Source organism: Lygodium microphyllum, chromosome 4 (genome assembly GCF_053477565.2).
Source record: "Lygodium microphyllum isolate KBCC chromosome 4, Lygodium_microphyllum_v1.1.10, whole genome shotgun sequence".
Classification (NCBI taxonomy): domain Eukaryota; kingdom Viridiplantae; phylum Streptophyta; class Polypodiopsida; order Schizaeales; family Lygodiaceae; genus Lygodium; species Lygodium microphyllum.
The window spans coordinates 49,352,781-49,380,383 of NC_141138.1; the positions used below are offsets into that span (position 1 = coordinate 49,352,781).

A 27,603-nucleotide genomic window follows, 5' to 3' on the forward strand; every position below is an offset into this window, starting at 1 on the left:
GAGAGGATGCACAATGGCAGGAAGATGCTTATGGAGCCGATTCGCCATTACTTTAGAAAAGATTTTATACATAGAACCCATCAAAGAAATTGGGAGCCAATGCTGCAACATAGACGACGAAGGGACTTTTGGAAGTAGTTTAATAAGACCTTCTTTCCATGATGAAGGCATGATCCCCTTTTCCCACACTTGCTGAAACAAAGCCGTCAATGGTTTCGTGAGTTGAGTGGCAAAAATCGCAAAGAACTCATTGGTGAGACCATCCCGGCTAGGACTTTTATCATTGGGCAAGTGTAACAGAACATCCATAACCTCCGCCTCACAAATATCTGCCTCTAGAGTAGCATGCATGTCCTGCGGAACCTGATTGCAGACCAGATCATAAAAAACTTAATGAGCATGAGTAATTTGGCCTGATGGTGGAGAAGTGGAACCAAGAAGGTCGAGGAAATAATTCCTACATATGTTCACAATAGACTGCGGATCAAGGACCTTTTGACCTTCTACATCCTGAAGTCTCGTCATATTCTTTCGAGCAGGAGAGGCATGGAGAGCTCGAAAGAACTTATGAGTCTTACAAGCACTATCTTGCAAAGTCTCCATCAAATGTTGCAATTTGACATGCTGATAAGATTTCAACTGAAACTCTTTAAGAAGATCAGCCACACGCATTGCCAGTGACAGCAGAAATACATCATCTGGAGTGTCCACAAGCAAAGAACGAACCAAAGCCAGCAGGTCCTCCGTTGCTTGTCGACGCCGCCGACAAAGAGAGGCATAATGGATCCCATAGTGTCGAGCAACCCGCTGCACATTAGAGAGCAATCCTTCAAACGAAGTAGTGCCCTGAGATGAGACGTCCAATAAGAATCGATCAATCAATTGCTGCATATAGCCCTGAATTCAAATAAGACGAGTTGAAACGCAAAGGGAGTCTATCTAGAAATTGCTTGAAAGGTGCAATGGGTTGTGCAAGCAGCTCAAGCTGTAGAGGGAAATAGTCCGACAAGGCATATTGCTGCAACACTTTCATTTCGAGCATCTCAGGAAGGAAATCATCATTTTGCATGATGTATATGTGGTCTAACTGCAACCATGTAGTTGCATATTGGGCAGAGTGGAAAGTATACCCGGCAGAAGAAGGGTGCAGCCAAGACCAGAGATCTTGCTTAAGAATGGCAAGAGCCAACTCATGCCACATACGACTTTCTGGCACATCCATTACCAAATGCTCTGATGTGGGCTATGAAGAATCAACACACACATTAAAATCCCCCATCAAAAAACCCCGTCTGCTAAGTGACAAGGAAGTCTGCAAAGTATGCCAAAGCTCTCGACGAGATAAAGGATCATTCGGAGCATATAAGATCTCTCCTTCGAATAAAACTTCAATCACCACAAAGCGGCCATGTACATCATTCTTAATAAGAACAGGCTGATATTTTTCATGTACAATCATGAGCACACCAGAATACTGCCTGGCATGTGTCCCTGCATAGAACAAACGAAAGCATGACAATCCATAACTTTTCCTGCTTCACCGTGACTCTTGTGTTCAACAACACACAAGACATCCCATTGATTCTCATGCAATACAGTCCACATGGCATGTTGCTTGTGGCGAGAATAAATTCCTCGCACATTCCACGTGGCTATCTTCATGTGTATTCAAAAGAAAATCGGGTATGAGGCACAGCTTGCCTCGATTTGACCTTTTCTGCAAGAATGTCCAGGACTCCCTCATCCAAAAAATCAGCTAGCACGGCAAAAGAGTTCTGACGACTAGATTTGGAGGTAGACAATATATCCACTGTCTTGGGGATGGAACAGGGATAACGACGATCCCATGGGGTAATGACATTACCTCTAGTATCAAAAGCCAGCTTAGCAGGTGGACCCTTTGGACCATCTGAATACACTCTCCTAGTGGGCTGTTGACGGGGAGCAGAGGAAACCATAGCAGGAGCAGAGTGCTCTGAAGACAACATTTCTTTCCTGCGTATATAAGTACGTATGGAATCTGGTGAGGTAGTAGGCACAGTATCCACTATGCCAACAACAAGCCTGTTGCCTTTTTTTGCGCGTACAGCTACCCAGTCATTACCACGGGAATCCAAACCCGAAACCTGTTGTTTACCTTTATCCAGAACTTTAGGTGGTTGGGTGGCATCCTGCAACGGAGTATCACACACTATGTCTTCCATGGGCATCGCAACATGCTTAGCATCTGAAGTGCGTTGCTTCTCTGGGCATTCAGCCATAAAATGCCCCAATTTGCCACACGAAAAGCAATGTCTCGCAAAGTTGCCCCATTCCAAACGAAAATGTAACGGATGCATGCAAGAGAAATTTATACGTAACCAAGCAAGCCTTTTCCTAACAATGTTCCATAACATGCACAAATGGTTACGATTCATTGCCCTTAGGCTTGGGGGGACCAGAACAGTGCCCACAGTGGCCATGGCGTCCTTTAACAGCGGCCAGTAGACGACCGGACAATTTTCCACTTCAATCCACACAGGGCATTCACGTTGCAACAGGCGCTGAAAATCTACCATTGGGCGCCATGGCACAATATGGACCAAACGGCGATCAAAGAACAATGGCAGTTTAGATAGGAGAGCAGCACGGTGCGTCTCAGATTTCAACAGCACCTCCTCCAAGAAACCCCGAGGCCCAACAAAAACCTCTTCAACACATTCCCCTTGTAGCAGACTGTGTAGCCACTGGCGAATACGGGAAAGCAGTGGGATCCTGCCAGTGAAGAAGAGTATCTCAGCATGTTCATAAAACACTGAAAAGGAGCGCAATACATTTTTCAGGTCCACAGTGGCTTCCAGAACATCTTCCGTTGCAGCGTTAGAAAAGACTTCCTGATTATGTTGAACATAATCGCCAAGCAGGGTGTTGGCAAACTCCAGCAAATGCTCCCAGTCAACCTTGTGAGAGTCCACAGAATTAGAAGCAACCTGAGCATAGGAACGATTCTGATGATCCTTTGTCTCTTCCGATGTATGCTTAGTGCGTTTGCTCGGAGGCTGGAAGTCAGAAGGAGAGGGCATCTCCTCTATGCACGGAATCATATCCTCTGGTTCCTCGGTATCAAAGTCCGAACCAAGAGCTGCCACCGTTTGGTCTATAAAAGCCAGATCCAAACCAGCCATATTGTATCACTACGTATGCCGGTCAGAGGCCGAGTGAAGAGCTTATGGGAGGCAGAAACACGCATGCCTCTCTCTCTCTCTTAGGCAAAACGGACCCTGCACTGAACTGACGAAGGGGCTTAGGAAGTGCGCGCGCAGGAACAGACAGCCGCTGTGCAGAGAGGGTACCTCCACAGGTAGATAAGGCTGCGTTCCCTTGCTGGCTCACACTGTCGTGGTCGCTGTATGGCAACCTGGGTGTGACGGGCCGCTTCCTCTTGGTGGGAAAAAGGGGTCGAATCAAGGGTGGGCAACTGTGCGGGCCCGAAGCACAGCGGTCACGCAGGAGGGAAGGACCAGGGCGATGTAACAGGCGCACGTCTAGTCGACAGGAGGGACGGGGAGCAGGGCAGGCGACAAGGGGCGACAGCAGGGACGGACGCCGGGCACGCTGGGCCAGTGAAGGGCGCACGACAGTCAACGGACCCCGTGGCACAGGCCTAGGAAAGGGCTTGCGACTCCAACAGCGGCAGGGCCAGACGCGTCAGGAAAGGTTCAGGCGGCGGTGCGTGTCCACGATGCTCTGTCCTTGTCGCTCTCGCTCTCTCTCTCTCTCTCGCTCTGTGTACGAGCGAACCTGGGTCGAGGCGCTGCCCTAGATGAGCCGGAGGTGTAGGGAAGATCGCGGCAGCAGAAAACGTCCCGTCACGAGCAGAGTCGCCATCCCCTTCTCTCTCCTCTCTCTCTCTCTCTCCTACATTGCTATCTGCATCAGACCCAACCTTCCTTGGCTACATTTGCTGGTACTCGATACTTGTAGACTTCCTTTGTTGCAACTCGGGATTCGTTTGGAGTACGACACACTCTACAACTCATAACCTTTGCCTTGATCCCAGAGATACGAGAGTTCAAGGTTCAGTATTCACTGTAGAGTGTGATTGCTGCTTGAGTACTGTATATTCATTATTCATTCGCTTTATTATTCATTGTGTTCAATGTCTTTGAGTTACCCTTACCCTAACCCTAACTATGTTTTGTTGTATCAGTCTGTGCTTTGTAGTACAATTGGTTTAATGTTTTTTTGCGTTTAGAGCATTTCTTCATAGGTGTCATTCAAGAGAGTTGGGGTGCCACCGGAGAGAGTTCAATGAATCATGTGGCTATAAATAGGGCATGGGCATTCTTCCAATCTTCACTTCACTCAACTCCACTCCACAGTTGCTCTCTAATTCATTCTTCATCATTCCCTCATCAGACCTTCAGCCTCAACCCTCTGCCACTACTGTTTGGCCCCCTATCTTGGCAGATAAATCAGTTCATGTTGCTGTCTAGCTGATTGTGACACCATACTAGCAGGTGATTTCATTCTAGAGGTCTTCTTCTCATTGCCATCAGACACTCCACATTGCTGCATTTTCAGCTTGGCAGCCTGTTCTTCATAATATCCATTGCTGTGTTTGCTTTGTTTGCTGGTTTCACTCCTCCTTGGATTGATATAGTAGATCATCTTGATTGTTATTGTGTGTTTCCAGCTCTTACTGCCACCCGCAAACCCAAACGATAGTTCCCAGCCATCAGCCAGTCTATGGAGTCTATGTTTGTAGTAGTTTGAAGCCACCTACAGTAGGTTACATCCTCTTTATCAGCCTGCATCAATACTTGCGTTTTGTGTTTTTTGCACTCACGAAGGGCTGCCTAGTAGTCACTTGTCTTTTGCCACTTATATGGAGAGATTCTTGCATTTTCTTTTCCAACTGGCTGCCCAGGAGTCACCTTGATAGCAGCCATTATCTTGGAGAGATTTCAGCATATCTTTTATGTGTGACAGCTCGTGAGGATTGCATTTCGCTCCTTGCATTATTGCCCTTTATTTTCCAGTGTCTACTTTCACATTCCATTGCCTGGAGGATTACATTTCACTCCCTCCACACAACTCTTTTTTTAGTCATTGACACCTCTGCCCGAAGCATTATGTTTCACTCCCTTTATAGTGCATATTTCTTTTGGGCATTGCTGTACGATTAGCTAGGACAATGTGGTTATGCTCGAGCTTTTACTCTTTGTATCCGCTTGATTCATTTAGCATGATTTATGATTCATGATTCATCATCTTCTTCACCCTTCTTCTTTAGAGTTTCGGAGTTTCTTCTCTCCATGTCTACTGTACACTTTGCGCTTGTCCTCGCAAATCCTACTTTCTTTTTGATACGGTATGAGCTTGTACCGTCCCATCACTTTTCTTGACATGGTGTTAGAGCATATTAAACCAATCTCTCTTCAGATAGGGTGGTAAAACCGGATGAAACACTAATTACAACAAGCATAAATTTCACATAAACTGAAAATGTATACTTTACCACTTCAATCTTGGATATTGGACACCTTGTTGGCCCCACAATTGGTACCCCTTGCAGTATTTCTTTATCTTATATTGCAATTGGAAGGAGTACAACTAAGATCCTCTGAATCCCTTCGCTAATTCAACTACCTCTTGCTATCAAAACTAACTAGCTAGCATCCAAACCAATTTGCCCCGTGGTTTGCTTGGGAGTTGGTCTTCACCCTACTCCTTGAAAGACAAATTCAGCCCTAAATCCAATATTGGTTGATTGACCTCTTGAATCTTCTTGAAATTCCTCTGGTTGAATTCAAGCCCTAGACCCTCAATTTTGAGCATGCATCCTGATGCGGTTGTCAAAACCCTAATTTTTACTGTAAATTAGGGTTTACAGCAGAGATTGACTAAAATCTCTTCCTCTAATGGCTTAAACTGTTCGACAATGCTGACATAGCTTGAGAGATGGCTCGGGGATAAGAGAGAATGCTTTAGAGAGAGAAATTTCAGAGTTTTATTGCGAGAAACACTAAAAAACTGTTGCTGCCCCGCTCAAACAACGATGGAAGCTGCCACCTAAGGCTTAGGACTACCAGAAGGACTGCTATCCCATCCTATATGCTGTCATTTGCACGAGAAGGACCATGGGCTGTTGTCACCTAGTCTTGGAGGGTTTAAATTGCTGTCACATGTAGGACTAATCTGTGGTGGTTGCAAATCACATCAGTGGCATCTTCTGGCTCTCTAACAACTCCTCCTCTCTCACAATGATTGGAATAGACTTATACCAGTCCCTGAAAACGTTTTTTCCTCTTGCATGGGCAAGTTTTGCCAAGTGGAAGCTTTGTAATCCTATTTTTCAGCATTATCCAGCTTATTAAATTAATTTTCAGAATATTACTTTTAAAATTAATTTAATAATTATTCTAGTACTCGGAAAACTAATTCCACCAGCCAATAATTAGATTAGCTAGACCAATTCATTTTCGAAGTATCCTTGAACAGTTATTGACTCTTAGATTGGCATTAATTAATTAATTAATGCCTAGTCTCTAATATCGCCACTAACATTAGTGGCCAATAAATTGGTCTAGGTCCAAATCTAGCACTAGGTACCACCTAGACATAATTTATTAAACTTTTGCCTTTGGCACCCACTGCATCCTTAGGGTCCTTTTGACGTGTTACCATGAAATAATTGCCATGTGTGTCACATATGCTAAACAACCTTGCACATTTAATTAATAAATTAATCAAATGTTATCGGCAAGATTAAAGCATCTCAAAATCTCACGTCCTCGTGACAACATAGTTTTCTTGACATGGATGAGTTCCTTTGAACACATGGTTTTCATTCTACCTTTGAGCAATGTGCATGCATCTCTGCTTCGTGCCTTAACTGGGGTCCTTGAGCTTCTCCGTAGGCCATGTCATGACCATTCTTGTGTTGCACCTCTCCCATTTATATATCTCCTTTTGTAGGATCTATTGTATGGGATTAGACATTGCCTCTTCAAGGTAAGATCTTCCCATTGTTTTTTTTCATATGTTGTGGCATGAGTTCAGCCACCCATGACTTGAAGGGGAGCATTGCTAGTTTTTATTCATCCTTGTGTGTGAACTTACATTATAGTGTTTAAAAGTACATGCTTAGGGGTGAACATCTTTTATACCACCGAGCATTAAATAATGGTCAAAGATGTAGGTGGATACCTTAATGTATATGTTCAAGCCCTATTACTTGTACTTGCAGCTCACTTATAATTATCAAATTTTAGTTTCAATTTTTGTATGTGCAAGAGTTATGTCTCTTTCTTTCTCTCTCTTTGTCACTTTTTCTCATAGTAGGTAGTTGTATTAATTATGAAAAAAGATACAAGATTACAAGATATAGGATGACTAGGATGGCAGAAAAGAGTACAAAAGGCAGGGCAAAGAAGCATCATAGATTGGCGTATGCCAATCCTTCTCTCTATTTCTCACTCTCACTCTCTCTTCTCTCACCTCCATGGAGTTCCATCCACCATAGCGTGTTGGTCCATCTTCGAGAGCTCCATACTCAGCAAGTTTTTGGGTAAGGAGACCATCATGATCCTCTGCCTTATGTCTATTAGCCACGGAGTTTTTTTAATAGCCTCTCAGACCCTACAGGCCTACTCACTATAAATAAAGTAGATGTCTATGGGCAAGGTTGTAGTGGATCAGGGAGAAGAGGCTGACTTGCCATTGTTTATAGACTGGCTATATACTGCCCCCATGTATCCAGATGTAATGGGTATGAGTGGGCAATGCTCTCTAAAAAGCCGCCAAGCCTCTCTAGAGTCTTGGCTCAAGAATGACTAGTACAAGTCTCTCTTTAAGTGGGCTTAGAATGCCCCTTTCTTTCAGGGCTAAGGATGCCCTTTTCTTGCGCTATATGAGGCGTCTAATGAGTAGTTGTGCTTGTTCGTGGATAGTGGATCCCAATGCTACCTCTTTATAAATAAGCCTTGGTCTTGTGACAAGTTTTTGTATACCAGCTGTTCTGAGGTATCACCCCAGAGGGAGCTCTTTGTGTGGGCTGTGAGTATGGAAGTGCTGCACCTGCCTCTGTATGTAGAGTCTCATTGAATTACTGAGTGAGCTCAAGTCTCATGTAATGGAGTGTGGCGTTTGACATCATATAATAGTCTGAAGATCTCTGTTGAGTACATATCTTTTGTCTCTATAGAGAAGTAGTACCTTGATGAAAAAACTGACCTAAAGGACAAATCAACTACATCAATCATCATTTCTACATTCTATTGTGGGTGCCAAAAGGCATAGTCAAGTGAAAAACTAAAGAAAACAAAGTAAAACTAGACTCTAAGATCAACCAATCCTTACTGGATAGGACTACAAAGTATCAAAAGATTCATCTAGGCATTTTAGATGGTCACTTCCTCTCTGGTTTCAATGTCTGGAAGAACTCCACAATGACAGCTCTGCCTTGTTTGTAGACTGCCCATTTTCCTTGTCTTCGAGCTTAGTGTACTTTGGCCAATTCTTGTTTCCTATTCTTGAGCTGGGTGAGTGTCAGCTTATCTACCATCCAGATCTTGGTTCCTTGCAAGGATCTAGTTTGCTTTAGCAAACTTGTAGTTGAAACTTCCCTCTAGGAGGCTTTAGCCGATGTGTGGTTGGAGCTTCCTCGTTGTGGTTGGCTGCTTGAATCATGTTGCTTTATCCATAACATAAGTTATTGACTGCAAAAATGTGAACAAGTTGACCTAGTGTTTGAGGGGTCTCTGGTGCATCATTTCAAAAGTTGCCACATGCTTTTTTTTTGTTTTCCAAAGAACAGGAAATTGTATGAAGTCAGAGCTAAACATTACATTGATTGCTTGTGAAATTGAGCAAATGATCATTTATCTTGCATACATGCTTACATTACCACTCAGTAAATATGAAACGAGCTTCTTTTACATTCTTTATATTCTGTTAAGTGGTCCTTGCTACACCTAGTCTGCCATGCAAGGAAATCATTGTTTAAGATATGTACAGAATTCTTCTAGAAGGTCAACTTTCCTTACAGCATGAAGTCTAAATTATGGTGTATATAACAGTGCTTGTACACAGATGTCTGAGAAATTGTCTCCACCTGCATCCTGCAGGTGGAAGATCCAAAATTGGTGGCTTGTTGCTTGTAGGCTCTTCCACACCACGGTCAGAACATGTCATTATGCGTGGGCCCACAGGTGGCGAGGTTGATGTTTCTGTCTCTAGTCTTCCAGGTTGGTACTGGGAATCTTGCTGCATGGAAACAAAAATAATGTATTCTTTTATAGGTCTGTTGAGACGAAATTGGGTGTCTTCTGTTCATGGTTTTAATACGAAATTGTTTGTTCACATTTGTTTGACAAAGGTATCTATCTAGTTGCATTATATGATCTCAACCAAACTTATGGGGATGTTTGATTCACTGGATATTTCACACTGATTGTGCTAACAACCGCGATAGTTACAAGGAAAATATAACAGGGTAGCATTGTTGCGCATCTGGCTGTTTCTTTAGAGAGAGGGAGAGTTGAGAGGGAAATAATGTCAGGAGTTGAGGGCAGCTACCTCTTCTGTTCTTCTTCACAACTTTCTCCTCTCTCCTTGTTTGAGGTGGAGTTGTGTGCTAGAGACTTGGAGCCTGTTGCAGGTGTGAGTGTTGCTTGAAAGAGAGGGAGATATTGAGATTGAGAAGGCAAGGTTTGGAGTTGAGGGTTGAACCTCTTCTGTCCTTCTTCAGCACTTTCTCCTGTGTCTTTGTTTGAGGAGGTGTAGTGTGCTGGAGACTTGCAGCGTGAGCCACTGTATTGGAGGAGGCTCATAGTAGTTTGATTACATGTGGAGGCTGAGCAGCAGCTACTGGTGAGTCCATCTACTGTGTGTACCAAGGAATGAGCAGGCAGTCTCGATGACAGGTGACAGCTCACAGGGGCAGGCGACTTGTAGTAGACATGACGGCAACAGCGGGCAGCCGCGACAAGGTGCCAGAAGGTGCATGCGACCAGGAGACGACTGCAGCGCTGACGACACAAGCGGGCAGCGGGTAGCGGTTACGGTCGACGACTGTTGGTGCGCGAGAAGGACAGGACCAGCGGAGTGAGCGCGTGACGGGGACGAAACTAGTGAGGCGAGGACAGGCCTGACAACAGACTCGTCATCCAAAAATTCTTTTTTCTTCGTAAAAATCTTTCTTCAAACTCCTTCCTCTAACCAGGGTTTCACACTCCAGGAACAGAAGGTCAGAATTGTGCAATTGTGGTCCAGGATATTTGGTGCTTTTCCTAGATTTGGGGAATGTGATGCAGGACAAGCAAATTTGTATTTGAGCACAAAATTTTGGGGTTTTTTGACCGTTCGTGTCAAATTTTATCCTTTGGGCACATCTACAATAGAAATTGTAGCTAAAATTTGGGATTTCTCATGTAATGTGATGCATATGCCCTTGGAACAGCTGTGATCAGTTGTGGAATGCTGTAGCACATGGTTTGTTGCTTCTGAAAATTTAATTACAGATCTGAAATCTGTGCTTCTATGTGGTTATTTATAGCTGGTTGCTACTTGTTTGTACCTTGGTCACTTGGGTGACAGTTTTGGGCCTGTGTTTGCTATTTTTTGGTCACATTTGGGCTGAAAATCATGGCTGGCAGCAATGACAGCAGTAATCTGATGCACATAAAGAAGCTTGAAGGAGCACATAACTTTGCAGTTTTGGGCCTGCATTTGCTGTTTTTTGGTTATATTTGGGCTGAAAATCATGGCTAGCAGCAATGACAGCAGTAATCTGTAATATTCAAGGTTTGGATTCTGCCTATACTATTTGGACTCGACCGGAAGAAGTGTTTGCCCAATAGAGTGCCACAAGCAAAGTGTATTGGCTGAAAAAGCTTATGGATTTGCGTATGAAAGAGGGTACAACAATGTCTACTCACTTGAGTGAGTTTAACTCCATTTTCAGCCAGTTGGTTGCCTTGAAGTTCATAATTGATGAAGAGTTTAAGGCTACGTTCTTGCTTTGCACTTTGCTAGAGAGTTGGGATACATTCAGGACTGCTATGAGAAATTCTAATGCAATACTTTTGTATGCTGATGTAGAGAGTGCTTTACTCATGGAAGAAATGAATGGGCAAAATGATGCATCCAGTAAGTCTTCCAGTGCTTTGCATACTAGGGACAGATCACAGTAGAAAGGTAAATTTGATAGCAAGGGACACAGTAAATCACGTGGTAAGGATGTTGAATGCCATCATTGTGGCAAAAAGGGTCACTTTAAACGTGACTGCTACAAATGGAAGAAAGAGAAAGGAAAGAACAAGAAGATTGATGATACCAAGGAAGAGGGTCAACCCAAGAAGAGCAGTGTTAAAATTGAAGAGGTGAATGTAGCCACTCATGACAGTGACAGTGGAAATGACGTCCTTTTGGTCTCTTTACACTTTGGTGGACATGCTTTACTTGCAGATACAGATGCTGACATGCATATCCGGATTCTCGATTCAGGTGCTTTCTTTCATGTCACCCCTCATCGTGAGTGGTTCTCTCCCTATACAGGGTGTCGAGATGGTGTGGTCCATCTTGGGGACAACTATGCATGTGATATGGCAAGTATTGGTAGTGTGCAATTGCAGTTTCCGCATGGCTCTCTCTTCACACTTCAGCATGCATGGCATGTAGCTCAGCTCAACAAGAGCTTGATTAGCATAGGGCAGCTAGATGATGATGGTTTTCATACCACCTTTGGTGATGAAAAATTGAAGATTTGTAAGGGATCTTGAGTGATTTCTAGAGGTTGTAAAAGTGATACTTTGTATCCTCTCCATATATCTAGTGTGAGTGATCATGTTGTTGCCGTGATCGAGCAACCAAGCGCTTGTTTGTGGCATGGCCGGTTGTGGGACATGATTGAAACATGAATGAAAGTGCTTTCTTGTTTGGGTTACTTGCCTTGTCTTCGTTATACTGATTTCGAGCATTGTGATCATTGTATTTATGGTAAACATGCAAAGACGTCTCATAAAAAGTCTCTTTCTTTGAAATCTTCTCCTCTAGAGTTAGTACATTCAAATGTATGTCAGATGCCAGGATTATATTTAGGGGGAAATAAATATTTTGTCACCTTTGTTGATGATGCTACACGAAAGGTATGGGTTTATCCTATTCGTAGCAAGGATGAAGTGCTTGACAAGTTTTAAAATTTCATGGCATTGGTTGAAAAGCAGACAGATAAGACACTTAAGTGACTTCGCTGTGACAATGGTGGGCAATATGTGTTCAATGCCTTTCAAGCATTTTGTGACAGCCAAGGGATAAAGAGGGAGCTTAGTGCCCCTCATAATCCACCCCAAAATGAAGTTGCAGAGTGTATGAAGCGGACCATACAGGATAAGGTCCGTACGATGCTGTCTCATGTTGCATTATCCCGTGGTTTTTGAGCAGAGGTTGTTATAATAGCCGTTCACTTAATTAATTAGTCAACCAACAGGTGTTTTGGGGGGGGGGGGGGGGGGGGGGGGGGGGGGGGGTTCCCAAGAAGCGTAGTCGGGCAAGCCAGCTTCATATGCTCACCTGAAAGTGTTTGGCTGTGAGGCTTTTGTGCATATTTGTAAAGAAAAATGCAGTAAACTTAAGCCAAAGTCTTGTAAATGCATTTTCCTAGGATATGGTGACGAGGGTGAATGAGATATAGATTATGGGATCCCAAGAAAAGGAAAGTAGTACACAACAATGATATTATCCTCCGGGAAGATCGCATGTATAAACAACCCGAAAAGACCGAGAAGGTCCACAGGGTTGTATTCCGAGAAGAAATACATTTTGGATAGCAAAATGTGCCTGCTGTACAACGGCAAATACTTGTTGTAAATGAACATGTAAATACAAAAAATGATGTTGGAAATGATTGACCAACTATTGCCCATTGATAATGAGCCACTACATGTGCAGGAACAACCACGATAGCAAGCTTTTAATGTTGATTTGCAGGCTGAAATGCCAGGACAGCAAGCTGAAAATGCTCAACAACTAGCAAACAATGATCATTGGGTTAGGAGATCATCTAGGGCTACTAGAGAACCTGACATGTTTGTTTCTGGTGCATACAATGTGGCTGATTATGTGATGTTGATAGACTGTGGTCAACCATCTTGCTTTAAGAAAGCAATGGACAGATAGGACATAAAGAAACGGTATAAAGCCATGTTGTCAGAGATGAAATCTCTTCAGAAAAATGACACTTGGGACTTGGTGCAGTTGCCTTAAGGGTAGAAAACACTTCCATGCAAATGGGTTTACAAGATGGTCACTTCTGGTTTCTCACGAAAGTACAAAGCAAGATTGGTTGCAAAGGGGTATAAGCAGAAGTATGGAATTGACTTTGATGAGATTTTCTCTTCTGTAGTCAAGATGACTACATTGAGAACCATTTTGGGCTTGGTTGCAGTTGAAGATATGCAACTCATACAGATGCATGTAAAGACTGCATTTTTACATTTTGATCTGCATGAAGACATATATGTGCAGCAGCCTAAATGGTTTGTGGAAAAAGGCAAAGAAAAGATGGTATGTAAACTCAAAAGTATTTTGTATGGACTGAAATAAGCACCAAGAGAATGGTATCATAAGTGTGATACATTCATGCAGTCTCAAGGCTTTCTTAGAAGTCAAGTGGATCATTGCTTATACATCAAGAAGGCGGCAGATGACAGCTTGATTATCTTGGTTTTGTATGTTGATGACATACTGATAGCTGGCAGGGATACTCATGCCTTGAACTCACTGAAGCAAAGTCTTCATGGCAGCTTTGACATGAAGGGTCTTGGTGATTCAAATCACATTCTTGACATGCGAATACCCAGAGATATATTAAAAGGTTTACTCTATCTATCTCAGCAGGAGTATATCTCCAAGGTTTTGCAACGTTTCAATATGGAGGGATGGAAAAACAATTGGGGTTCCATTGTTTCCATATGTGAAACTTAGTGCAGAGGATAACCCTACTTCTGATGATGACAAGGTTGAAATGGCCAAGATACCATATGCTTCAACTGTTGGCAGTTTGATGTATGCTATGGTTGCTACATGTTCTGACATTGCCTTTGCAGTGGGAGTGGCTAGTAGATACATGGAAACCTCTGGCAAAAAGCATTGGGATGCAGTGAAATGTATTATGAGATACCTCAAAGGCACAAGGGAGTTGTGCATCTGCTTTGGAAAGCAAAAGGTATATGTTGTTGGCTTTATGGATACAGACTATGCTGTTGATCCGGACTACAGAAAGTCCACTTTTGGGTATGTGTTCACTTTTACAAAAGGAGCAGTCTCTTTATGGCTTTCACGTTTGGTGGGAGAGCTCGGTATCATAGAGTTACCTGTTCTCCATTGTGATAGTGAGAGTGCTATCATACTAGCACAGAATCCCGTCCTTTATACAAAGACAAAGCACATACAGGTGAAATACCACTTCATTAGACATGCACTTGACAGCAAGAGCATTGAGCTTGTCAAAGTACATATAGATGATTATCCTGCAGACCTTCTCACAAAGGGTCTTCTCCCAAAGCGGTTTGCTCATTGCCGACAGATGATGGGAGTTCGATAGATATATGGATTTCAACTTTGTACATACCTAGACTTAGCTTATTCTTTTCTCCTCTTAAGGCACATTGCCTTTAGGTGGGAGGTTGTTGGGAATAAAGGCCTCGTGCCTTTGAATATGCTCGGATGTGAACACACCCTTAGCTTTTGTACTTACACATATATATCTATCTAAAAACTTAAAGGTACACACTCGTCATTGTATCTAAAAACATGCTCACTCCTTGCTGTTGCACTCTCACCCGCTCTCTCTGTCTCTCGTTGCACATAACGACTAAGTGTCTCGATCTTCATGTCTAACCCGTCACTATAGATGGAGGATGTAAACGCTGCACAGAGCACGTTTTGGAAACTCTAAAGCACCGTCTTTGATAATGTGAGGTGGCACAGCTTGTGTGGAGAGGAGCATGCCGCATCCTCCGCCGTATAGCACCCAGCCTTGGATGTATCTCATGGGGAGCTTTCTGCTAGTAGGCAGTTAACCATGGCCGTCACCTTCTGTATGAGGCTAGGATGCAGAATATGATATTCTTTATTGAGATTGGGTCGTGCGCAGTGGCCGGCTTGGAGGCTTCACTTATATGCCAGGTATTGGAGCCCATAGCAGACCGCTCTGAGGTATAGGAGATAGTAGAGAGTCTCACTGGATGGCATATCTGGAAGGTGCGGTGTCAGGAGATTTTTGGCGGGGAGAGACTTTCTATACAGGTGACTTTAGCAGAGCTCTGGATCTCCATCATCCACTCCCTTTGCGGCCAATGGGACCAGGAGCAGGGCGAGTCTCGAGCTCGTCAGGAGCTCCATTTTCATTTCATGCGCACTTGGGGCGGCCAAGACTTATTTTTCATGATGCAAACAGGTAACCCTAGATGGCGATACACCCCCCCTTCATGGCTTCTTGCCCCCATCTCTCCTAGATGCCCTAAGAGCCTTGTATACTTGATATATCTGTGACTTTGCATCAGCTCCCGCTAGTCTATTGAGCATGAGCACTTCTTTGTGTTTAGGATTATTTCTGAAGTATTATAATTAGCTACACTTTATTTTCAAAAAAATGTGTAGTGTCTCGAAGCATCTTCTTCCATTAAATCTAATAGAGTTTCATCGCTAGTGGTGATTCTCAAAGAACAAATGAAGGATATGCAATGACTAGCGAAGATGTATACTTGCTATTTTCCATTTTTGCTCATAGCCATTGGAAGGTTGTCTCTTCAATTCCATCCTGATCCCTTTAAAGGAGAGAAGAAGGAATGCGAAGAGGCGAACATTGATTCATGGTTGGACAAATGGATGGCTTGCTTTGATTTATATCAATTTGATGACGCTTAGTGGATTATAGAGATACAAATCTTCTTATAGGGAAAGGTGTATGCTTGGTGGGCAGGGCTACACCCGAAGCTAGAGACATGGATAGTGTTTTGTAACTGATGAGTGGATTGGAAATTTTTGTAAATGGATTGAGTTGGACATGGGAAAGAAGACGTTAGACGCATATTGACAAGAATTAAAGATCTATACCAAACAGAAGCTTTGGACGATCCTTAGGTGCTGCTCTAAATGCGAGATGTTTTTGGATTATTGCTGAGTTACCAAAAGAAGTTGCTTCACAATCCATTATACTCATTGGAGGGCGTCTAGAGGTACACAAGATTTTGATAATACTTTAGTTGCAAGTAGGGGCAGCCCATCAACGAGTGGTAGGAATTTTGACTCATTACCTTGACCGTGTCGATGTCATTCTTGGTATGCCATGGTTTTTAAATAAATAATGCTCTTTTTTTTCCTAAGAAAATGAATTCTATTCATAATACCTTGGCAAAAGGTTTAAGGTAAAATATAAATTACAAGGAACTTTGTGAAGAGTAACTAAGTACATCACAAATATAATGGTCGTGTGAATAATCAATCAGGTGGACTCTAATGCCAAACCATATGAGAGGCAGTATGGATCCTTTCCCATCTCTCGCGAAGAGTGTAATTTGTGAATAATCTTTGTTCAAATCCTTGATAGAGTCTGGAAAGTGGATACATCTAGACGATCAATATTGTGGGTGCATCTCGTAGTCCAAATATACTAGGCTATGATATTGTCAAGCAACTTCCATTTGTTGTAGTGTCCCTAGGTCCACAACAGTCGCGAGTAATCTGAAGTGGAGATCCTACTCAGATGTATCACAGAGAGCCCAGAGTGGAGATCCTTATAGCCACACACTGGGCCTCTCTGTGACGCATGCTACAACCCCCCAAGTCGATACAATGGTCTTTGGTATGTTGTGAAATATCATCCTCAAGGCTCTTATCGAAACCTTATGGACTTTGGGGTAATCCCATTTGTACATTGGCTATAAAACTCTTGTACTCTCTTTTGAACTTGATGGTGGTTATGTGATCGAGGACTATCTATCCTCTTGAATCACAATAACTAATGCACATATGATATCAACTTTGGAATTTAATACATGTTTTTTTGATCCAAATGTTATTACTAATATTTGTTTCATTGAAAACCTCAATCATTTGATTTGCAATGTAATCCAAGTTATATTAATATTAATAGGAGTTCAAATGTGAGTGAATATTTGGATCCAATTCTACATGAGTGTGCTAATATCATTCCATTCAAATTACCCAACAGACTTTCGCTGTATGGTGATACCTTAGACCATAGGATCGATACGTTTTTTGGTAGCCATCCCGTCTCTCAACATCCTTATAGATCAATCTTAGGTCCAGTTACCATTATATATGAATAGCTTTAGAAGATGATTTGAGAACTGCATTTTCAATACAGTATTGCCTTTTGGATTGATTAGTACTCCCGTAACTTTCTAGTAGATGATGAACGATTTATTTTATCCATATCTTGAAAAGTGGTAAGTCGTTTTTCTGGATGACATCCTCATTTATAGTAATTCGTTGAAGGAGCATGCAAAACATTTGTATATCCTCTTATGTCTCTTAGGATGAAAGTAATTGTTTACAAAACTATCGAAGTGTGAATCTTTTTGCATGGAGTTGTCATATCTTGGACATGTTATCTTGATTGATGGCATCTAGATTGATATTGAAAAGGTTTTGCTTGATTGGCCTATTCTAGAGAGCATATGGCCAATAAAATCTTTTTTTGAGTTTTACTGGATTTCTTTGAAAGTTCATAAAGGATTATGCTCGTATTGTTGAATCCTTAACACATTTGCTTAAGGTTATTTGAAACAAGAAAAAGCATGTTAATCTGCCGGTTGTTTGGACTAGTGAGCTCGATCAATGTTGTCAAACATTAAAACAGCTAATTACCACTACATTGATGTTGTAAATTATTGATTTGAATAAATATTTTAAGGTTTACACATATACGAGTGATTATACTATGGGTATTATTCTTTATTAGGATAGCCAACCCATTGCATTTGAGAGCCATAAACTCATTGATGTCCAAATGTGTTACAATACCCAAGAGAAGAATTGTTGACATTCATTTGCTTAAATTTTGGCGTCATTATTTGGATTGACTACCATTCTTAAAGATACATTTGTGATCATCCTGGTCTTCATGGCTGTATGGTGCGGTATGCAGAGCTTATGCAGAAATTTAACTCTGAGATTTGTTATAGAAAGGACTTAACAATATAGTTACTGTTGCCTTTAGCCAAATACCTGACATTAATGTCTTATCCTTTTTTGAAATGTTGAATCATTTTTAAAGGGGTGTTAACAAAATGATCTTCACTTTGGTAAGATTTGGCAACTAATTTAAAAGGGATCTAGTAGCTCGGAAGCTTTGGCACTGCAAATGCTCGAAAGTTGACTATTGAGAGAAAGATGACGGAAAAATAGTTCATTCGTAATGGATTACTTTTCAAACAAGGCAAAGTGTGCGCGCGATAATCAAGATATGCAAAAGAAAATTTTGTATGAATGTCCAAGGTGTCCAATGTGGCGAGCATCGGACACCTTGGCATACACTTTACTTCGGCCTTGGTTCCTTGCTACTTTTATTGACAGCATGCTAAGACTATGGTACAGACAAGGAGGGATGTGATATCCTATACAAATTCTTGATAGAAAATGGAGTAACATTTCTATGGATTTTATAGTAGAATCACCCCCATATGAATTGAGGTCATGATGCAATTTGGGTTGTAGATGATTGATTGATGAAAATTGCTCGATGCATTTCTACAAAGATGATTGTGAAAGGCTATGAGTAGATTGGTCTCTTTGTTTAATATCTTTACAGACTTTATGGTTTGCCCAATGAAATAGTTACTGACTAGAATCCTAAGTTCATTGTCCAATTTTGGCAAACGGTTTTTCAAAAATTGGAAACTAGATTTTTCAAGTCATCCTTAAAGCATCTTGAAACCAATGGACCGACTGACAGAACAAATTAAACCATGGAGGATATGGTTTGGCAAGTCTCTCATAGACAGTTCGATTGGGAGTGCTTCCTTCCTTAGATTGAGTTTGCTTATAACAATGCTAAGCATTTGGCTATTGGTTATAGCCTGTTTATGCTGAAGTATGATTATGAGTGGAAAGCATTGATTGCCATTGAACTCAAGGAAGTGAAAATGTACAACATGGCCGACTTTTTGCATGATATGCAGGGGATGTTGACGATTGCTAGGGAAACCCTTAAATAACCTAGGATCATGCCATGTTTTATGCTAACCAACATTGTACTTCTTGAGAGCTTAGAGAGTGAAGCTAGGTTTACCCTAAAGTCCCAAAGGACGCTGATTTGATGACTACCGGCAAGTGCTATAAATTATCTTCAAGATGTTGTGGTCCCTTTCAGATTATCAAGAAGATAAGTAGTATATCCTATGAGCTAGATTTACCATCAGAAATCTAAGTTCACCTTATATTCCATGTTAGTCATTTAAAAGAAGAATTGAGACGACGTGAATTGATTGTTTCAATTGAGGAGGTCCTGCAGCTTGAGGATCTTGCTCAATATATTCCACTCAAACCCAAATTGGTTATTGACTTTTCAGTCAAACCATTTATGTTGAGTATTTGACCAAGTGGAAAAATTGTTGTCGAGCTAACATAAGCATTATATGCTGAATTAGCCACTTAAATGTATCAAAAAATGCTTAATTAATAAAAACCTTAAAATGGTGCGTGGTTTGAGAGAGTTTTAAAATGGTGCATGGTACAAGGTCTTGAAGCTCCCTTTAAATAGGGAGGTTGCCCTCCATTTAGCCCAATCTCGTTTTTGTAGGTTTAGGCCCTCTAGCTCTGTTGCCCACATGTCGTTCGTGGATAACATCTCAGTTAAAGTTGCCTGTTAATCTCTACATCCATTAGGCGCCTGTTTCTAGCCTCCATCGTGCAGTCTTACATCAATTTCTATTCCTTTTGTTGATCATCCACATCGTCTACATACTAGCGACTTGCTGCATTTGTGATCTGTTGGCTGTTGTTCGGATTGACATGTCATCATACATGTGTTTTTATTGTCGTCATCTTACCATGTCACAATACCTGCATTTGTGCCACTGTCAATCTATTAAATCATCATCAACTTATTGTGTTTGCCATTTTATCTTTCCTCTGATTGTCCCCAGCACACACTGCCACATTCACTGTTGTCCGACATCTGGAGGTTGCCTTGTTTTTTTGTGATTTGTCAAGAGTACGACACACTCTCCGACTCGGCACCTCTGCTCAGTCCTTGAGATATCAGAGTTCGGGGTACACTTTTAATTCTTGCATGGTTTGTCTATTTTATGGGCATTGTATATTCGGCATTCAAATATTGATTCAGATTTTCACCATATTCATTGTTTGTGAGTTACCCTAAACCTAACTTTTTTCTTTTGAGTTTATGCTTTGTCTTATGGTTTCATTTATGCTTTGTCTTATGGTTTCACCATATTCATTGTCTGAAAGCCCTTGGCAAGAAGCAAGAACAAAACGAGGGCAAGATGACCTTGAACACATCTTCACCACATTATCATGATACTCCTAAGCCAAGCACATCGAGACACAAGACAGAGTGGGCTTCAGAGCTTGCTCCTCCTCGTCATATGGCCAAAGTCTCTTCGGACTACCATGGAGTCCACAAACCTTACGAGATCTCATGAGTCGAATACGATCTCATCCTTATATATTGAGCTCAAGTGCAGATTAAAGGTAAATTTGAGTTTTCTCCTTTAGATTTGGTGCATTGGTTTAAAGATTTTGTAGGAAGGATGAAAGCTTCGCAAAGAACTAGCCATGGTGAGTTGGAAACATGCATGGAGTAGAAACCATTTGTCTCTCTACCACCATCATCTTTACCTTTACCTCTTTGATTTTTTCCACACACTTCCTCACCTTCATTCACTCTTATGTCGAGTAGACATGTTACTACTCAATCTTTTGATTTTATTTCCTCTTTTTTGGAAGATATTGGTGATGCTCATGATGAAGGAACTCTTCGAACTTGGTATTGGTTCATTATCCCCGAAGAGGATAGGTTTTCTCGATTGCAGTGATTAAAATGTAAACAAAAATTGCAGGAATTGATGGTGAGTGCTCCTTCTTTATCTTTTCCTTCAGCTTTCACATCTCATGGCCAATTTGATATTGGTGATTTATCTTTTTCATCATTTGCATTTAATGGACAAAAGAAACCTAAAACATTTTTCACAACTACACGAATGAGAAATCCATTTAATCTTCCACCCATTGCACCTACTAGTTTCGTTGCATCATCTTTTCAGCCTCCATTAAGTTCACCTTACATGTCATCACACATCACACCAAGGGGTCCTTTGCTCTTAGACAGGCCCTTTAGAACTCATTTTTTCATGATTTGGGTGGTGTCTCCAGAATGGAGGTTCATCCTTTCATCTCTACACTTTTGGTTTTTTCACAGCTTGGAAAACACCTCCATTGGCACTTCATGGAAACATTCATGTTCAAGTGAATTCGTATCAATTGGCACCCATTAGACATTATCAACCTATTTTTGCCTATCCACCTTTCTTTCCTACTAATCCCCCTCCACCACATCCTTCTAATTCCCCTTATCTGACATCTCTTGATTCTTTTTGTTCATCAGCCAAACATACCTTTAATGACAAGACTCATTTTAACAGGTCGAACTTCACACTACTTGGTCAAACTTGATGAGACATGCCTTTGACTCACTGTGGAAGCTTTCACTCAACCGCCAAGACCCATGGACCGCTTATTGTTTCAAGCGTTCCAAGCCGAGCACTAATGGCTACCTCTCACATAGCCGACGCGCCATCCATATCTACGAGTGTAGTGAGCTTACCTCCGTGCCGTTCGAGTTACCTCCTCTCCTGCACACTTCGGTAGCTCCACAATCCAAGTGCAAGCTTCAAGCAAGCTCGATCCTCCTGCTCCAAGCTCCAAGCTCCATTGCCGCGAGCAAGACAAGAGAAGAGAAGAGAAGAGAAGAAGAGAGGAGAAGATGGAGAGCTTCCCCTCCTCGGTCCCTCACCCTTACACACTCACTCCCTCACACTCTCACACTCCCTCTCTCAAGCACAAGCTCAAGCAAGCAAGAACAAGAAAAAGAAGAAGAAGAAGAGGAGAGCTACTTTTGGCCACACATAAGAATGAGCTTCTCATTCACTTTTCAACTTTATATACAAAACCCTAAATCCCTTTTGGGCGGTCATCCCCTTTTCCCCTTTTTTACATGGCCGGCCATAGCCTAGGCCCTTTTTCCCATCGTTATTCTATCTTCCTAGCTTCCTTTCCACCACCCGTCTACATTTACAAATGGCACGGGTGAGAGTCCGGTGCTCCTTGAATTAAACCATGATGCGTTTTTCCTTGTGTGCCTTTCTTCCTTATTTAGGACTCTTCTCCTTGTGCGTCTTTGTCTTCCGTTTCTCTTTGCCTTGGCCTTTGTCTTTGTCTTCTGCTTTAGCTTTTCCGGATTTTCCACTGTCTGGCACTCTTTTACAAGATTTCAGGGTGCGCCTTTGTATTTTAAAATGCACCTTTTTCCTTTTGCATTTGCCTTGGACTTTTAAAGTTGCCCTTGCACTTTTGGCATTTTCTCCTATTATTTCTTCAGTCGGGCTACCTTTTTTCCGCCTTTGTGCTGCGTCTTTTTTATTTCCTTTTGTTTTTTTCGTGTTGGGGTTAGCATTACCCCCCTCCTAGACGAGTGCCAGTCCCAAGGCACTCACCGTCGTAGGTAGCAGGCTGTAGCATGCACCGAAGACGTGGGTGACAAGGACGATTGTGGTTTCCGTGGAGTGTTGGTGGTGATATGGAAGAAGGTCCTGGGTGCCTGTTGGTGGCCAAGGTGGCTGGTGGAAGGTTGTTGGAGTTGATGGTAGGGCTATTCTGTGTTGGGGATTGCATTGATGGCCAGCACAAGTGTTGGTTTGTTGGGGATTCTGCACATGACGATTCTTTGCGGGCTTGTCGGATGGTAAGGGGTAAGCATTCAAAGTTGGGTGTTGATGAAGAGCGAACAACACTTTCATTGGAGTCTTCAACACCTGCAATTGAAAACCTCTCATGTGGTCTCTCCCTAAGGGTAGTGCCAATCTTCTCTATTGTGCACAAGACATAGTGCAATTAGTTTGGGAGATAGGTCGCTCTAAGCAAGCTGAGAGTATTGTCCTGCACTTGAGGACCTAAACTGTGTATATACTTCGGTGCAGGTATTATGTGAGTGCTTGTGCATACTTAGATATTACTTAGTTAGAAGACTGTCGGCCTGATTCCTTGTATAGCAATGGGTCAGTGAAGCAAGGGGCTAAGTTGATGGAAAATTTTGTCATGAAGACGGGGATTACACTTGAAGATTGCTTGAGACATCATTATGGTCTTGTCAAGGCCATGTAGCATAATTGAGCTCCTTGATGTCTAGCTCTTGGTAGCTAGTGACTACTTATAGTGCTTGAAAAGTATAGTGTACTTTTTCATCGTCTTTCATGCCTTGCTTACCACTGTTGATTGTAATGACATTGAGATGGAGTGCAAAAGGAATGGCAAGTGGTTCAGGGTGACATGTCTAACCATGGGCGAGGCGAGCTTCCGGGGTATGTCCTGTAGTGTGTCCTGAACAATTGTGGGGAATGTACAAAGAGCTAGGGGATTAGGGACGGAGCCAGCCGACCAAGGTCATGGGACGTACTTAATTTGAGGACCCCTAGGTGCGGTGCTGTGATTGTGTGTGTGTGTTTTTTTTTTCTTCTTCTTCTTTTTTCTTTTTTCTTTCTTTCTTTCTTTCTCTTTTTTTTTTGTGATGGAAAAAATGAATACAATTAATGCCATACTTTGAGGCTGTTAGCCTTTCATTTGGATTTGAGAAATGTTGGGATCCAAAGGCTATGAAGAATGGTATTACAGAGATGATTGTGTCACCAGCCTTGATGCTAGAGGAACTGTTGTTGAGATGAAGAGATACACTTGAGATTTTGCAAACCTCTTTGTAACATGTGAGACATCGAACAATTGAGGTAGCACTTGGAGTAAGCTGTGCATGGACAAGGGTAGAGCATCTTGCAAATTGAATCCTGGATGATGAAGAGACATTTGCCCTTGTTGAGACCGTGGCTCCTTCTCGAACATAGAGTTTGGCCAAGAAGGAGGAGGTAGTCGATGATTATGCTTTGGCCATGCTCAGTTGCAATATGTGTTTTTTCTGCAGAGGTGTCCTTGGGTTCTCATCCACTGGCGTTTCCGTCATGGCTTTTGTTTATTGGTATTCCTGTCACTTCCTCTATGATGGTTCTTTGTAGGGTTGGTGGTCTTGTGGTGACTTGGATATTAAACGCCTCTAGACCTTGACCTGTGTCATTTTACATCCACTTGTCACTTTGTGAGAGTATATGCTCACTTGCGTTAAGTACATCGAACCAATGCAATCATGTTAAGACATAATTTTTTCAGAATGCTATGTTGCCTATTCCATTACTTGTTAAGGTCGCATACATTAACGGTAGGTGAAGGAAGTGTGTACAAGTGGGGATCTTGCCCCTTTACTCATAAAAAATAAAAAGTTATGGCATAATGACTTGCCAAGCTACTTGTACATCATGGGGGCTTAGTCGATAGGTACTAGGCAGGGTGAGTCCAGTTGGCTAGGCGACCGGGGCGGTGCTGGTGCGGGGCTCCCATGAGGTTGGGCAGGAAACATGTCGGCTGGAACATGAATGGTGTAGTCCCGGGCCGCGACCGTTTCCAAAATGTCTTTAAACAGTTCATTAAATTATTTACTGTCTCGGGCCGCCTTGTCACTTCGTGAGCACTTGGTGTCCGAGCGTGCGTTGGGGGTCTGTGCCACTAGCGTTGCCACATGCTACACGTTTCTTTGAGTTTTGACTTTCTTGGCCCGAAAATTCTTCGGCCTTCGTCCGGGACGATGTCGCTTAGGGCCTCGCTTCTTCGCGTACCTCTTGAGGGTGGGCACGTAGCGCACCAGTGGAGGGGCACGTGTCGCATGCTCCCGTCGTCTGCGAAGAGCGTCTGTGCATGCCAGATGTCCGTGGTTCTCCATGCATTCCTTCTGGAAGCCTACAAGATGCAATCCAAGGATTAGGCCTTGATATGGAATAAGATTGTTCGCATAGGAGGAATTTCAGTGTGGGTTGTCAAACGCATATGACTAGAAGAGAAGGCGCGGAACATGTTGTACTTGTTGTAATGGTGTCCCTCTGGCCTCTAACTATGAGCAAATCTTGACTCACGCCGAGTTACATCGGTTAGTGATCCTACGTTTGGAGGGCTCATCCTCGGGAGGATAGGCCGGGAAGGGAAAAGTGTGTAGAGAGGGACTGCGCCCTGCTTACATCATGAGGGACGTTGGTCAAGGTTTTCCATGGTGGCAATGCAGGTGCATACCCTTTGCCCGGAGGCAGACATGATCTGGTGAAAGGGGGACCAGCCTAGCATAGCTTTTGGGTTCCGATTTTTTTGTCTGCACTTGGGCTTTTATTGCTTGTGTGTGTTGATGATGTTTATACAGGGTGACACAAAAATCAGTGTTTATTTATATACATATTTATGAATCCATGTCACTTCACGAGGATAAGAACCAATTGTAGAACTCGGGGTTGTACTGGAGCGTGGCACACGCATCCAGCACTCGTGGCAGCTTACTTAGTACAGATAGATATTTTGCCACATCGAGCAGTATGGACCCTTGTCCGAGTCTACTCGCAATATGTAACTCCTCCTCAGTGAGAACCTTATCAAATAGAGAGTATCCTTGGCTAGGTTCATCCAAGTCCGTATCCCGAATGGCAGTTAGCACTCAAAGGAAAGTTGGTGCCACATAGGTTGGGTCCCTTTGGGATCGCCATTTGGCCAATTGCTCCTCAGAGATTGTCATGATCTGAGCCCCTAGTTCGGCCATTGCAATGTGGGTTTCACACCAACATTGCTCAAATTGACTCTGGCCTACTGACAGTCGCTTTAATTGCTCTATGTCTACAAGATTCGGTCGGCAGAGTACTTCATTGAACGTGACAATTAAGTGCAGTTCGTCAGCTTTCTCGTCAGAGAATGCGTTCATGCAGGAGCCTATTATAGTGCTCATCAAGATATTCTTGCTCTTCCCAAGATAGAGGAAAGGGCAAGTAATCTCCAAGCTGCTCCTTGGGAATTGTGCCCACGCCCGCAAGGACGTAAACTCGTGCGAACACATTGAGCTTAGCATCCAACTCAGCTAAGCATTCTGGGATACTTCTATGTTCAACGAGGGCTTGCTCAGTTGCCATCTCATGCAAGGTTCTAGGAGTTTGCCTGAGCTTTAGCGTAGCTGGGGGCTAAGGCCTAGATGAGCAAGATTAGTCAACGCTAGAATTTCTCATGCTCTTGGGATTTCCATGTTTCTCTTGAGGCTTCGTTATTGCTTCATGGTTCTCCTTGGGTATGACTGGTGTGAATTCGTCATCCCGTCGCGACAATGTTGTATCCACTCTTGATTGGTCGATGTGAGTTCTATTGTTAGTGGATTGAGTGTTGAAAGCAATTGTTGATGGCAACATCTGCTTTGATTTTTCAAAGCACACGGATGTGTCTGAGGTTTCACCGCTATTAGGAGAGACATCAATGGATTCACTGGTGGATGGACTTGATGCTTTATTCCACAGCTCTCCAACGCTCTTGGTCTCAACGTTCTTGGGGTCCACAACCACCTGTAGCTGCTGTTGTTTTCGAAGTTTTCTCCTCTTTTTCTTGGTCAATGAAGGTGCATCTCTCAATGACTCAAGACCATGGATTAGGTCAACCATTGATGTGCTTGGTTGAGCCTCAGCTTTCTCTTTCTCTAGTGTGTCCTTACGGAACATGGCCGTGGCCTGCTGAATAGCCTCGCTAGGTTGTGAGAGCACATCTACCTCCCTTGTGTTTAACTCCTCCAGCCTAGGCTTTAGGCACTTTGAAAGTGCTGGAGTTGTCGAGGGATTTGGTTGCGACACCTCCTCCACAGGTAAACTACTAAGGACACGTTCCACAGGGGACATTGTCACAGCCAAGGACTGTGACTGCTGTGATCCCTGATTGGAAGTAGTAGCAGCTAGTTTAGTGGGCTGGCTACCCTTGGTGGATTGCGGTGTCAAGTCCCTAGGGCAATCGGAAATGGTCGTGTCTTTTGTTGCCCTTTGTGCATTCACTTGTGTAGATTGAGCAGCAGCACGAGGCTGCTGCTGCCGTGCTTCTCGTGTCCATTTAGGTGAAGAGGATGTGGGAGATTTGGAACTCCCATGTGGGCTTGGCACTGACTGGAGAATTTGCTCGTGATTGTTAGACAATTCTATCATTAGCTTTGTTGAGCAATCAACCTTATCATGCGCAATATTGTGCATGTGGTGCTTATTATCCTCTTGGAAAGTCAAAGGCTCCTTGGGCACTAGTGGACCTAGTGTACGCTCAACAGCTACCTCTGATATCTGCTTGCTAAGTACGCTAGACTGAGGATCTACTTTTTGATAGGTCATGTTTGGTTTCTTACTTCAATCATGTGGGGCTCAATCACTCCCATATTTTTAGTTCGAGACTTGGATTTTCGTTTAGGTTTCCTCCTACGCC

At 42.8% G+C, this 27,603-nt stretch overlaps 1 protein-coding gene across 17 annotated transcripts in view; it reads left to right on the forward strand.

Moving 5' to 3' along the window:
- Positions 1–27,603, forward strand: part of LOC148037014 (uncharacterized) — a 291,479-nt gene that overhangs the window by 162,056 nt on the left and 101,820 nt on the right. For all 17 annotated transcript variants that reach the window (XR_015690559.1, XR_015690560.1, XR_015690557.1 and 14 more), the window contains one exon: positions 9,111–9,230. Coding sequence is in view for 5 of the 17 variants with exons in the window: in XM_087675949.1 (XP_087532075.1) it covers positions 9,111–9,230 (120 nt within the window). In the remaining 12 variants the exon portion in view is untranslated. The remainder of the gene's footprint in view (positions 1–9,110; positions 9,231–27,603) is intronic.